Consider the following 15,513-nt stretch of genomic DNA (forward strand, 5'->3'; position numbering starts at 1 on the left):
AAGTAAGAGTGGGACTGAGAACTGACCCCTGGATTTAGTAATACATGTATCCCTGGAAAGAGAGGGTTTTGGTGGAGAGGGGGCCTTGCTGAAGTGGAGTGCATTCAAGAGGGCATGGGAGAATTGCCAAGACTAGAGAAAGGGAACATATACAACTCTTGAGGAGTTGGATTCTACAAAGGAACAGAGAAATGAGGCAAATGAGGCAGAAGCAGAGGCAAGTATGGGGATCAAAATCCTATATTTTTAAGATGAGAGAAAGAACACCATATTTGTGTGCTGATAGGAAAGATGCAGAAATAAGGGTAATAATGATGATACAGAATAGAAAGGGGGCAAATGAGTAAATGGCAAATAGGGATCAGTGCACACATGGAAGGGTTGACCATAGACAGAAGTGAGGACAATTTAGCTATCCTGGAAGTAATATGGGTAGAAAACACAGGCACAAATGCGAGGGATTTGTAGATAAGAAGTGGATGTTTATGAATATTCATTCCAATGTTCAATGAAATGGGAAGCAAGGTCACTAGCTTAGAGTAAGCAAAGAGGAGATGGTGTTTGAAGTTTGAGGAAAAAAGAATAGACATCTTGAAGAATGAGCATCTGAGTGGATTGGAAAACTACAGGAGGTGGACAGCACAAGAGATCCATGAGGTTCTTCATGGAGAGATTCATGAAGTTAGAGGTCATGAATTTAAAGGGAAGCCAGGTACCGTGGCTATGTGCTTTTCTCTGGTTTCTTCTGCTGCAGTCAGATGCACAGCTATAATGCAGAAAAGGCAGAGAGGTGGATTTAACCAGGGTTGGGGTTTTGCCAGATGAGAATAATAATTTAAGAGAGGAAAAGTAGCTGAGCATGTACAAGAGGGACAAAAGGATAGAGAGAACAGACAACAGGGAGTAGAAATAACAAATTATATAATCCCAGTGAGTTGAAAGATTGGAATTAGGTAGTAGAGGAAATGACCTTAAAAAAAGAGGTCAAAAAGTGGGACCTTTGGAACTGATTTATGTGGGTTATGATGGAAGAGTTATTTGTAATGACAAGGTCAAGGGGATGCCTATGGCAGGATTGGTAGAGATGGGGTGGAGGAGAAAGTCACCAGAAAAGAGGTCAGAGAAATGAAAGGCCAGGGTGTGATAAGGGTCATTTTCATGGGATTAACATTAAAAAATGGTTGGATCCAGTGACAGCAAGTCACAAGCTACAATCTTCAATTAATGATGGGGGTAACCTGGGAGTCAGAAAATGTCAGCCATAGGAAGTGTCATGGGTGGTACATTCTGATGACATAGGAAGACAGAGGGAGAATGGTCAAGAAACAGCAACAAGGAATAAGGAAGGACAGCACCCACCTCTCCCACCCACAGGTCCAAGGAGAATGGGAGAGAAACCAGGGTCCTTGAGAAAAAACCCAGACAAGCAGGCAAAGAGAACACTGCAGAGCACTTGACACTACAGTGGGTGTACTGATATCTTCTAGTTCCGTGGGGCACAGTGGAGGGAATTTAGGAGTCAGGGAGGAATGGAGGAAACTCAGAGATGGGAATGAGGATTGAGAAGTCTGGTGGTGAATGACATGAACATGGATGAAGGGCATGATGAGATCAGTCTTGATGTTCCCAAGACAGGCAGACAGGGGAACCACATGTCAACCACAACATAAGGATGGAAGGAGAAAGATGTCCTCTCTCTCATTCTCACCATGTTCTTATCCCTCAAAAGTTCTCTCTAGTCTCAATCCCAAAACATGGCCTTCTAATGGTGCGTTATGCACTCCCAGATGGAAACACACCAGACCATATGTTACATGAATACGGGTGTCAGACAGCAGAGTGTCAGAATGGGAAAAGCACAGTGTAAGGTCCCAGCAGATAGTTCAAACCCTGCCACCTCATGATATAACCTCTCAGAGGCCTTGTGACTTTGTCTTCTCACGTGTGCTATGAGAGCACAAATACTCACCTTGCATATAAAGCCCACAGGCATTCCATAAATGCTCATTTCTGATTCACAGTGTTTGTAATTAAAAAAAAAAAAAAAGAAAAAGAAAGAAGGTAACCTCTACTGGGCATCTCCTAAGTGCCAGGCATTGTACTCAGACATGCATTTTTTAGTTTGGACTTTACACCACTCATTTACAGATGTGGAGAGTAAGACTTAAAGTGTTAAATTATTTGCTCAACATCTCTAAATTAGTAACTGGAGAAGTAGCATTTACAGGCAGGTCTTCCTACCCCAAGTCCAGACCACATGGATCGGTACCTAGTGAAAGCTCAATGAATATCTGTTAGAGGAATAAATGGCAAGACTAGAGTGGGTCTGTGAACATCCAGGCTGGCTTTGTGCACAAACAGCATGAGCAGCCATGAATGCAATGTGATTTAAGGGGTGCCTGAAATCCTCTAATTGGAAATGCCTTTTTAAATGTTTGTTTGTTTATTGAGAGAGAGAGAGAGAAAGGGAAAGCACGAGCAGGGGAGGGGCAGAGAGAGAGTAAGACAAAATCCCAAGCAGGCTCCACACTATCAACACAGAGTTGAACACAGAGCTCGAGTCCCTGAACCACAAGATCATGACCTGAACCAAAATCAAGTCGGTTGCTTAACCGACTGAGACACCCAGGTACCCCTGGAAATGCATTTTGGTCTCCTCCTCCCACCTGTTCATCCATCTTAGAAATACTACATAGCAAGGCCTTTTTAGTCATTTATTTCTCAGTGTAAATGAGTTTCCTGGATCCATCCCTACAAACCAGTTTTTATCATTAGAAGTTTAGGGGGTCCTTCCCAGTGGGGGTCTGGGAGAACCCTAAATAATCAACTTATTCATGGCTTCAGTTACTCCCTACCTCACACACAATTCAATTTTAGGTATAAATCCAGATAGCTTGTGGCCCCAAATACTGAAAATAAAATTGTCCCTTTTCCATCAATATTTGTGGAGATAACTGTACTGTACACTTCTCAACTTCTACTGTATTATTTTTAGCACAAGAAATTTGAGATAAAAATTCCCCATTTATAAGCCAGACTCTTCAACCTGTCCCCATAAGATTTTGTTTAAATTGTCAAGAAAAAATAAGGAGAAATCAGTTTTAGAGAGGACTTGAACATACCACATTGTCACCAGCTCACAGTGAGCTATGTTCAAATTGACATGGATTGATATTTCTAAATATCCAGGGCTTAATGTATTTAAAAAATGAAAATCTACATATGATTAGATTACATACTATAACATATGATTTCCTGAACTAATAACATTACTGAATAATGACTACAAAATCAGAAAACTGTGCTGGGGGAGGAAACCCACAAATGAAATTTCCCTGCAATATGGCAATTACTCCACATCCCAGTGTAGGGGACACAACTCCTGGACGCAAGTCTTCTGTCAATTCTGCATTTCTCTCAACCAATTTTTACATTTTCCTCCTTGTAGTTCACTGTAAACACACGGCACTAAGAAGGCTAAAACACCACATCGTGTGGTTAATGTAGCCCCCACGGAAAAAGCCCTTCCTCAGGAGGACGCACAGAACCCAGTGGCCAGCCAGCCTAAAAGAGTGGCAAAGACACTGGGGTTTTACCTCTATAGGATGGACAGACATCTCAGTGATCATGACATTGAATCAGAGCCTTAGAGAATACATAAAGTGACGGTACATTGGAGGACCTTGATTTCCTCTCCAGTGGTCTCTCCTGGGCTGCCGTTACTGGCACATCTGCTTTGTTGCTCACATTTTGATTTTCACTTCAGAGTATGGGCCTTTACTATCTTCTAAAAGAGTTTTCCTTCAGTTTTACAAATTTGGAATATTCATTTTATCCTGATTTTCTGTTTCCTATTGTGATACTTTTTAGTCTTTCCATAATTCCTAAACTTCTGACCATCTTCTGGGTACTGTCTACACATTAGTGTTTTGCAGAGTGTGGACCCTGGACCAGTAGCTTCAGCATCATCTGGGCCCTCCCTCAAACTCACTGACTCAAGCATGCTGAAGTTTAGGAACCTAATTATCCTTTGATTGTGAACCAGAGTCAAGCATTTTGAGAAGCTATGTTCCTTCCAGAGCCATTGACACAATGGAACCACCTTTTGAAAGTTTTCAATATACACCTGTCCAGTGCCATAATCTCTTAAGAGAATTTCTTTTTATACTTATGGGGAATCCACTAAATACTGGCTGGTAGCCACTAGACTAATATATCTTTAAGAGAGTGACAATATAAGAGGACCATAGAAATCCCTGCTTTGGGCATTTTCACCATCCAATTCACCAATAAAAGGTGAATAACTGACAAGGTTGAATAATTCTGAGACTCATAATGCCAGCTCCTGGCTTATGTACCATTATTGTGTAATCTATTTATATTCAGAAACCATTCCCAGACATGGTCTCCACGTCCCCAAGTGGTGTTCAGTGAAGTGTAACATGGGAAGCACAAAGCCATCTTCCTTCGTGGAAACCCAAGCTGGTTTCCCTCCATGCTGCCTTTCAACCTTGGTCTTGCCCTGGGTTCTAGTCTGAGGGGGGCCTCACCCATCCAGGGCACCAAAGGAAGCCCATAGCCATGCCCAGGAGTTCACTTCACTTACCGCACTAGTCTGCACAGACTCATTTCCTGGTTTGGCTTTTACATCAACGACTCCATCAGCATGGCGGAAGGAGCAGTCAGCAAGGACGTCATAAAAGGACAGCCCCTGGGCTTTCAAGCCATATTTCTGTAGCCACTTCTTGGAGTCCCAGGTGTTCTCTGGATTTGATTCATTCTCTACAGAGGTTGCTCCTGATTCTATTTGTGGAATTACAGTTCATCAGTGCCATTCATATTTTGCAAGCCATTTATACTTCACCCCCAACTTAATATTTAGCAAGCGGGAACATATTTTGTTAGGTCACATTCATTTCAGGAAGCATGCTTTCTAAACAGGACTGGCAAATAATTAGTTCACCAGACTGGAAGGCAGGGATCTGCTACTTTTCATCTCATTTCTTCCTTTACCTAAGTTGCCTACCCCATGCGTATGGGAGATGGCTGGCAGACCAAGGCCATGTGTCAGGAGAGCATTAAACTTGGGGTCAGAAGCTCTGGGTTCAAGTCATGGCTCCACCACTTACTAGCTCAGGCAAATTGCTCATACTTGGATGAATCACTGCACTTAACCTCTTTGAGCTTCCACAGAATTGCTTACCTGCAGATCGAAGATAGCATCTGTTTGGCCTTCCTAAATGTGTTGAAGCGATTCAATGAGAAAAGTTACGTGAAAGTGCTTTTTGATGAGTGGGGGTGAGAATTAGGGGTATGTAACCTGTGTTGAGGTAGAAGTCAGTCAACCACAGAAGGCTGGAAGCCTGCCTCTCAGGAGCTCCCCTATTAACTTTGGCGAATGTATTCTGATTCAGAGCCTGGCCCTCAAATCAGCTGGCTCAGAAACCTCATATAGTCAGCTCAGGCACCTATAGCTGTATCTATAACTCACCCTAGTCAGGCTCACAGGTTAAAGTATAATCCAGAAAGCTAATTGCCCAAATATCCCCAGCCTTAGCACATTCCTTTGCCATTTTCCAAAGATTATCTATACTCTTTAAGTGGGGGGTGGGGGGTGCTCTGTTAGCTGGTCAGAACACCATACAACAGAAAAGTATTCATCCAGGTGGCTCAAACTACTAGTGCCACCTAAAGGAGACAGGAGTATCTGGGGGTGGGCAAATCTGAAGCTGAGAAGGAGGCACTCGTTTCTGGAGCAGGCTTGCACTAGCCGATGGAAGCTAACTGTACACCTCTCCTCCCAACTCCATGCTCCCTCGAAGCACACTGGTAGGAAAAAATTGACCATGCTGGGAGTATTTACAGAATCTGGAAATCAGAGCTTTTTTATTCCAGGGAGTGCACTGGCAAACATTTACCTGCCTGCCACTGGAAGGAAGGCAGAAAGGACTAGCTCTTAGCCCCATTGAGACCAGCAGAGCCCTAGGAGGTACCAGGAGGGGGTGCTGGGCAAAGAAGTAGTTTTTTTATAACATGTACCACTGCATATTAGGTCTACTAGCCCTAAAAGTTTACTTCCACTTAGATAAGTGGTTTTCAACCCTGCAGAGTGGAATCCTCTGAGTTCTGTACTGATACCTGAGCCCTACCCATTAGATTCTGCTTTAATTGGTCTGGATATTGAGATTTTTCAAAGCTCCCATGGTGATTGTACTGTGCAACCAAGCTTTACAACTACTGTAAGGTAGAAAGAGCTTTCTAAATTATGATTTGGTGACTCCACCAGTTATGCTTCTATCAGACATAGATTCAAGGTCAAGGACACTTTTAATGAAAAAGAAGCACTCAATATTAGGGCAACAAAATAATACCCATACTTATCCATTATTATATTTAAGGGAATATAAAATTAGAATAGCATCTGATGAAATAAAACACTTTAGAGACAACTGTTTCTCAATAGTATGTAAAGGATCTGCCAAGTAATACTATATGTGAGCCATGTCCTCAGATTTCAATAGAACACCTTATAAATAATGCACTTAAACCCTCTAGAACCAGACTTTCTCAAAGAAGTTTGATTTTGGCTTTTGAACTTTAAACCAATCTGGCACCAAAAGCCCCTTTGCACACTGTCCCCAGTTACCAGCAGTTGGTTTCTATGTGATTCACAAAGCATCTTCATACCCTGTCCAGGGAACTCAAATCAGAGGTTCCCCAGAGCTTCTCATCCCCAAGGCTCTCCTGTTTTCCTGCATCTCAGGGAAACAGCAAAGAGAACAGAGCCATTTTTGTCAGTGGGATCAGTCTCCTTGGAGAAACCTTTTGAGTGACTATTTTTCCACAGTTATTGTTAATTACATTCTAAGCCTTTGTCTCCTCTTTCTTCCTACTTTATTCTCCTTCCTTCTTTCTGATTAACAGGTGTAGTAGGAAATAAAATTTTCATTCAGTTATGTCCATAGATAGCAACACACAAATTAGCACATGTTTCTGCTGTTTTGGGGTTGTCTTCTCTTTTCTAAAGTTTATTCAGAGAGAGAGAGAGAGAGAGAGAGAGAGAGAGAGAGAGAGAGAGAGAGAGAAAGAAATCCCAATCAGACTCTCAGCTGTCAGCACAGACCCCAATGCAGGGCTCAAACCCGAGAACTACAAGATCACGATCTGAGCTGAGATCATGATCTGAGCTGAAATCAAGAGTTAGAAGCTTAACTGACTGAGCCACCCAGTTGCCCCAAGGGGTTGCCTTCTTTTAAAAAGACAAGAGCCTTTTCTCAATTATAAATTCAAGCTTACCATAAAAGGACTTCCTAAAAATACATCAAACCAGTAAGGGATTTTAAAGAGCCAGAGACTAACTTTTGACTCTAAGCTTCACCCAGGAACAGGCGGTACAGTCACTTTGATGGGGACTCAGGGAAAACTCCAAAGCAACTTGAACTTCATAAAGGAAAGAAGGGGCAGCCAGGCATGCAAAAACAAAGAGCCTAGGTGCTCCAATGATGAAGAAAGGAGAAAAAGGGGGTAAATCTTTCCACTTTCAGTGCTAATTACACTAATTAGTGGCTGAGCCTCATCTTCCCCAGGTGGGAAGGGGAAGGGCATTATCCATTCATTAGAGTCACTTACTAGAGAGTTCTTTCCATTCCCCTGCAGTTATTTTAATTAAAAGTGTTACATAAATTCTCACCCACAGAGCTTAGGATAATACTTTCATTTATTAGAGCTGTGAGCTCACAGCTCATCCTATTCCATGTGACAGATTGCTAAAGATTTTCTCTCAGTTACTTGCAGGAGAAGCACATGGCAGACCATATCTATGCCATCTATAATGTGCCTGGTCCTCTCCATCCTACTTGTCGATCTCAAAACATGTTTTAATGAGCAGGATCTACTGGCCAGTACTTTTGAAACATCACTAGCCAGGGCCACATCAAAAAGACAAAATGGGTACCATTTATCTGTGCCCCTTCCTCCCCCCAAGGTGTAGTCCTGTAGTGGCTCATGGCCATCAAGGATTTATCACCATCATAACTTCTCTCCTTATGGTGATGGTTATCCTAATGTGCAAACTTGGCAAGGCCATGGTACCCAGATATTTGGTCAAAGATTACTCTAGATGTTTCAATGAAAGTATTTTTAGGTGAGATTAACATTTTAATGTTTATTTATTTTTGAGTGAGAGAGACACAGAGTGTGAGCAGGAAAGGGTCAGAGAGAGAGAGGGAGACACAGAAGCCAAATCAGGCTCCAGGCTCTGAGCTATCAGCACAGTGCCTGATGTGGGGCTCGAACTCACAAATGGTGAGATCAGACCTGAGCTGAAGTGAGACACTTAACCAACTGAGCCACCCAGGTGCCCTGAGATTAACATTTTAATCAGTAGACTTTGGGTAAAACAGATTACCCTGCATCATGAGAGGGCCATCTCCATTCAGTTGAAGGCCTTTCATAGGAAAGAGACTGAAGTCCCCTGAGGAAGGGGAATTCTGACAGCAGACTGCCTTGGGACCTGAAATGCAAAACCAGCTCATGAGGGCGGGTGGCCTGTCTGGTCTGTCCTGCAATTTGGACTTTCTAGCTTCCATACTCATTCAAGTCAATTCCTTGAATCTCCCTCAATCTCTATCTCAACCTCTTTTTGTATACACATGCACACATGCACACAGAAATGTGCACACACACTATATACACACACACATCCTATTGGTTCTGTTTCTGTGCAGATCCCTGACTGATATGCTCATCCTCCTCCACTGAAGAGGACTTGTCCAGCACCACATTCCTGCCATGCGAGGTTCATGTGCCTTTCAAGCAAACCATCAGCTAATGAATAAACTAGAGCTCTAGATCTGACACCAACCTCTGAGAGCATCAAGTTCAGTGTTTCTCGCACTATGGTCCACAAACACTATTTACCCTGCATGTCGGTGGCTATCACTCAGAAAGAGGTTTCTTAGCAAAAAGTTTAGGGAGTTTGAAAATAAAGTTTCAATTGGTTCTTCATCACAGGACTTGTATGAGCCTTTGTTACAGGAATCAGCAGTGGGCCTCACCATGGGTAGAGACATAAATAGTATTTCCTACAGTTATTTGGTCCCAGAACCCTTTCTGCATAGAACATTTGGGAGGGCTTATATCTGAGAGACCACAGTTTGGTACACACTTCCCAGCATCCCTATTATCATGAGTGTCATGAGACACTAAGCCAACACTTGGCTGCCCCATGGGAAGTGGCATTGGCAAAGGATGCTGTGAATTAGTTGAAAAGGAAAGGTTCAGAAGAAGCTGAAAGCGATGTTCAACAGAAACAAGGAAAGGAGGGGGACAGGCAGGGAATGAAGGAAGGAATTATGAACAGCTGGGAGGGAGGGAAAAAGAAAAGTGGCAACTGTTAAGGACAAGAAATCCAGCTGCCTGCCTGTCAGACATGTGAGCCGGCTCAGCAGATGGCAGCTGCTGGACCAAGGACTATCTGCAGGTGAGAGACACGATGAAGCCTGCCTGGGTGGGCACCCAGGAGACGTCTTGAAAGCATGGCTCGAGAGACATATCTGTCTCTGGGCAGACATGCGCTCTGTTCACTGTACTTGCTGACTAACATGACATTTTCCATTCTACAGCTGTGATAGTACCATGTGCTGAGCATATTTGCCTGGCACTGACAGGGAGCCAAAAAAGAGGAGAAGGGGATGCAGGGACAGAGAAGGGTAACCCAGAAATATTCTGCACCACCTGGCCTTGCAGGGCAGGTTTGGGTAATTGTTCTCTGGAGTGCCCCAGGGGTTATGCACATACCAAGGGTTAGGAAGGCCCAGGAACAATGAGATGCAGTGATGGGCCTTCGGTCACATCTCTAATATGGGACGGAGCCAAATGTACAGTTATAGAGTAGGCCCTGAGTGGACCGTGACTCCTAGGCCCTTTCTCCTCTGGAATATCATGAAATGATTTTTACTTTCTCCTTTAATGCTTGTGAAAATCAAAGCAAAATCTCTGTGGAAAAGAAGGGTTCCATGGCTTACCCAATTTATTTGTAAACCAGCGGAAAAATGATTGTAACACTAAGTGTCTCTAATTCCTACAATCCTCAGTGGGGGGAAGTGGGAGGGAAAGGAAATTGAAAAAACAAAAAGGCAAGAAAGAAGCAGACATAAAAACAAAGACAAAAAAGCACCAACAGTGGACAGGAGGTGGGAGAGGAGCTAACGCCCTCTCCAAGACAGCAGTCCCCTTTTCCCTTACCTTCTCCTCTGCCTGATTCTGAAAGAAGGAAACTGAAAAATTTTTGCTTTATATGTGGGCTGTGAATGAGGCAGCTGCAGAAAGAATGTTTAAACCCCAAGCAAGACCTGCAACTGCCTACTGAGAAATAAGGAGCAGCAGTCAGACAGTGACAGACCAGCATGAAGGCTGAGAAGAAACCACTAGCAGACCACAGATTCCAAGACAAGAACTACAAAAGCCACATTGTTTAAGTTTATTTATTTTGAGAGAGACAGAGAGAGAGAGTGCATGAGTGGAGGAGGGCAGAGAGAGATCGAGAGCCAGAGTGAGAAAGAATCCCAAGCTGATAGCTTGGAGCCCGATATGGATGGGGCTTGAACTCACAAACCAGAAGATCATGACCTGAGCCAAAATCAAGAGTTGGATGCTCAATTGACTGAGCCACCCAGGTGCGCCAACGAAAGCCACATTCCAATGTATCTACATCTACAATGACATTTAAAATAAATTGAAGGATAATAGTTGAGTAGGCAACAAATTATACCTGTGGCAATAATTTCTTTAAAAGTAGTGTGATGTAGTAAGATAAATCAATTCAAGATGCTTAGTATAAAGTGGAAAAATCAAGATCAAGAAATGAGAAAGGGATTGACAGAGTTTGGGAACTTTAGATTAGAACCTGAAGATCACATGGTAGTGAGAATGGGAACCATAAAGCAGAGTGGGGATGCTGGGATTAGACCAACAGAGAAATCTGAATCTGCTTCCCTTGGAAATTAAAATACTGCCACTTTTTTGATCCTGCATCACCAATGCCAGGGCTTGTTTTTTTTTTTTGTTTTTTTGTTTTTTGTTTTAATTTTAGTCAGTTTGTTTATTTCACGTATTCTTTAAAAATTTGTTTCTTGAGCTATAATTCATATGCTATAAAACTAACATTTTTAAATGTTTTTAGTTTGGTGGTTTTTAGTTTGTTTACCTGGTTGTATAATCATCATCACTATTTAATTCCAGTACATTTTCCTCACCCCACAAAGAAACTCTATACTTATTAGAAGTCATTTCTCATTCCCCTTCCCTTCTCCCCACTATGAGTTTGCTCTATGGATTCATCTATTTTGGACATTTCATATAAATGGAATCATACAAACTGGCCTTTTATGACTGGCTTATTTCAATTAACGTAATGCTTTCAAAGTTAATTTGTGCTGTAGCATGTATCAGTACCACATTACATGTATTATGGCTACATCATATTCCACTGTAGGGCTGTATCACATTTGCTTATCTACTTATCAGTTACTGGACATTTGTTTCCACTTTTTGTTTTTATGGCTATTAGGATGATGCTACGAACATTCATGTACAAGTTTTTGTGTGAACATGTCTTTTTAAGGACTTTTAAAAAATTCAAGTATAATTAACATACAGTGTTACAGGAGTTTCAAATGTACAACAGGATTCCACAATTTTATATATTTGTCAGTGCTCATAAAGATAAGTGTACTCTTGGGGCACCTGGGTGGCTGAGTCGGTTAAGCATCCGACTTCGGCTCAGGTCATGATCTCATAGTTCGTGAGTTCAAGCCCCACATCGGGCTCTGTGCTGACAGCTCAGAGCCTAGAGCCTGCTTCAGATTCTGTCTCTGTCTGTCTGTCTGTCTCTCTCTGCTCCTTCTCCCACTCCTACTCTGTCTCTCTCTCTCCAAAATAAATAAACATTAAAAAAAATTTTTTTAAAAAGAAGTGTACTCTTAATACCCTTTATCTATTTTACCCATCCCCCCCACCCACCTCCTCTCTGGCAAATACCAGTTTGCTATCTGTATATAAGAGTCAGATTTTTGTTTGTCTCTTTTTTTTCTTTGTTTTGTTGTGTTTAAGTTCCACATACAAGTGAAATCATATGATATTTATTTTTCTTTGAATGACGTATATCACTTAGTGTTAATCCCTCTAGGTTGATTCATGTTCTTGTAATTGGCAAGATTTCACCATTTTTTATGGCTGAATAATACTCCATTGTGTATATATACCAAATCTTCTTATCCATTCATCCATCAGTGGACATGTAAGTTGCTTCCATAACTTGGGTATTGTAAATAATGCTGCAATAAACATAGGGGTGCATATATCTTTTTGAATTAGTGTTTTTGTTTTCTTTGGGTAAATACACATTAGTGCAATTATTGAATTATTGAATTATATCGTAATTTTATTTTCAATTCTTTGAGGAACCTTGATAATGTTTTCCACAGTAGCTACATCAATTTGCATTCCTACCAACAGTGCACAAGTGTTCCTTTTTCTCCACATCCTTGCCAACACTTGTTATTTCTTATCTTTTTGATTCTAGCCATTCTGACAAGTGTAAAGTAGTATTTCATTGTTGTTTTATTTTGCATTTACCTGATGATTAGTGGTGTTGAGCATTTTTCATACGTCTGTGGCCCTCTGTATATCTTTGGAAAAATATCTATTCAGATCCTCTGTCCATTTTTAAATTGGATTTTAAATTGGTTTTTTTGTGTGTGTTGAGTTGTATAAGTTCTTTATATATTTTTTATATTAACCTCTTATCAGATGTATCATTTACAAATATCTTCTCTCATTCAGTAGGTTGCCTTTTTGGTTTGTTGATGGTTTCCTTCACTGTGCAAAAACATTTTACTTTAGTGTAGTCCAATAGTTTAATTTTGCTTTTGTTTTTCTTGCCAGAGAAGACATATCTAGAAAAATGTTTCTACAGTTGATGTCAAAGAAACTACTCTCTATGATTTCTTCCAGGAGTTTTATGGCTTCAGGTCTCATATTTGGCCCTTAATCCATTTTGAGTTTTTTTGTATGGTGTAAGAAAGTAATGCTGTTTCATTCTTTTGCATGTAGCTGTCCAGTTTTCCCAACACCATTTGTTGAAGAGATTGTCTTTTTCCCATTGTATATTCTTACTTCCTTTCCTGTAAATTAACTGGCCATAAAAGCATGGTTTTATTTCTGAACTTTCTGTTCCATTGATCATTGTGTCTGTTTTTGTGCCATTATCACACTGGTATGATTAGTATAGTTTTTCAGTATGTCTTGAAATCTGGGATTGTGATACCTCCAGATTTGTTCTTCTTTTTTAAGATTGCTTTCACTCTTTGGGATCTTTTGTGGTCCCATACTAATTTCAGGATTATTTGTGTTGTGAAAAATGTTGGTATTTTGATAGGGATTGCATTGAATCTGTATATTCTTGTGGTAATAGGGACATTTTAACAATATTTGTTCTTCCAATCCATGAGCATGGACTACCTTTTGGTTAGTGTTGCCTTCAATTTCTTTTATCAATGTTTTATAGTTTTCAGAGTATAGGTCTTTCACCTCCTTAGTTTATTCCAAAGTATTTCATTCTTTTTGGTGCAACTGTAAATGTCATTGCTTTCTTAAGTTCTCTTCTACTACTTCATTACTAGTGTATAGAAATGTAACAGATTTCTGTATGTTAATTTTGCATCCTGTGACTTTACTGAAATCATTTACCAGTTCTAGCAGTTTTTTGGTGGGATCTTTAGGATTTTCTCCATATAGTATCATGTCATCTGCAAATAGTAAAAGTTTTACTTCTTCCTCACCAATTTGAATGCCTTTTTTTTTTTCTTTTTCTTGTCTGATTGCTGTCACTAGGACTTCCAGTATTATGTTAAATGTTGAATAAGTGGTGAGAGTGGACATCTTTGTCTTGTTCCAGCTCGCAATTTTTCACCATTGAGTATATTAGCTGTTTTTCATATATGGCCTTATGTTATGTTCAGGTATATTCCCTCTATACCTATTTTGTTGAAAGTTTTTTATTATAAATGGATGTTATATTGTGTCAAATGCTTTTCCCTCACCTTTTGAGATGATCATATGGTTTTTATCCTTTCTTTTGTTAATATATTACATTGATCAATGTATGAATATTGAACCACTGTCTGGAATGAATCCCACTTGAACATGGTGAATGATTTTTTTCATATGTTGTTGGATTTAGTTTGCTAATATTTGATTGAGGATTTTTGCATCTATGTTGATCAGAGTTATTGGCCTATAGTTTCCTTTTTTTGTGATGTCTTTATCTGGTTTTGGTATCAAGGTAATGCTGGCCTTGAATTTGGAAACTTGCCTTCCCCTTCTATTTTTTGGAAGAGTTTGAGAAGAAAAGATATTAACTTTTATTTAAATGTTTGGTATAATTCACCTGTGAAACCATCTGGTTCTGGACTTAGGTTTGTTCAGAGTTTTGGATTTTTCAAAAAAATTTTTAATATTTATTTACCTTTGAGCTGAGGGAGGGGGGGAAGGAGGAGAAGAAAGAGGGAGACAGAGGATCTGAAGCAGGTTCTGCACTGTGAGCACAGAGCTGGATACAGAGCCTGAACTCATGAATGGTTGAGATCATGACCTGAGCCGAAATCAACAGTCAGCTGTTCAACCACCTGAGCCACCCAGGCATCCCTGTTAGGAGTTTTTTGATTAGTGGTTCAATTTCATTGTTGGCAATTGGATGGTTCAAATTTTCTATTTTTCCTGCTTCAGTTTTGGGGAGATTATATGTTGCTAGGAATTTATCCATTTCTTCTAGGTTGCTCAATTTGTTGGCATATAATTTTTCATAATATTCTCTTATAATCATTTACATTTCTGTGGTGTTGGTTATAATTTCTCCTCTCTTTCATTCCTGATTTTATTTATTTGAGGCCTCTTCGTTTGTTGATGAGTTTGGATAAAGGCTTATCAATTTTATTGATCTTTTTTTTTGAGAGAGAGAGAGAATGTACATGCACGTGAGTAGAACATGGGGCCAACGTGGGGCTCCATCTCACAATCATGAGATCATGACCTGAGCTGAAATTAAGAGTTGGGTGCTTAATGAACTGAGCCACCCAGGGACCCCTTGATTTTTTCAAAAAGCCAACTTTGGGTTTCTTTGGTCTATTCTATTAAGTCTTTATTTCAATTATTTCTGCTCTAATCTCTATTATGTCCTTCTCTTGGCCTTGGGCTTTGTTCTTCTTTTCCTAGCTTCTTTAAGTGTATGGTTAGCTTGTTTATTTGAGATTTTTTTTCTTGCTTCTTGAGGTATGCATGTATTCCTACAATCTTCCCTCTTTCATTGCATCCCAAAGACTTTGGGTCACTGTGTTTTCATTTCCATTTGTCTCCATTTATTTTTTTATTTCACCTTTGATTTCTTGGTTGACCCATTCATTGTTTAGTAGCATGTTGTTTAGCCTCCATGTATTTGTGTTTTTTGCAGATTTA

General features: G+C 40.4%; 1 protein-coding gene across 1 annotated transcript in view; it reads right to left on the minus strand.

The window, feature by feature from the left end:
- The window catches only part of VWA3B (von Willebrand factor A domain containing 3B), a 202,120-nt gene that overhangs the window by 109,385 nt on the left and 77,222 nt on the right, over nt 1–15,513 (minus strand). The window contains 1 exon segment of the mRNA XM_019827072.3: nt 4,607–4,803. Coding sequence (XP_019682631.3) covers nt 4,607–4,803 — 197 coding nt within the window.

Source organism: Felis catus, chromosome A3 (genome assembly GCF_018350175.1).
Source record: "Felis catus isolate Fca126 chromosome A3, F.catus_Fca126_mat1.0, whole genome shotgun sequence".
Taxonomy (NCBI): Eukaryota; Metazoa; Chordata; class Mammalia; order Carnivora; family Felidae; genus Felis; species Felis catus.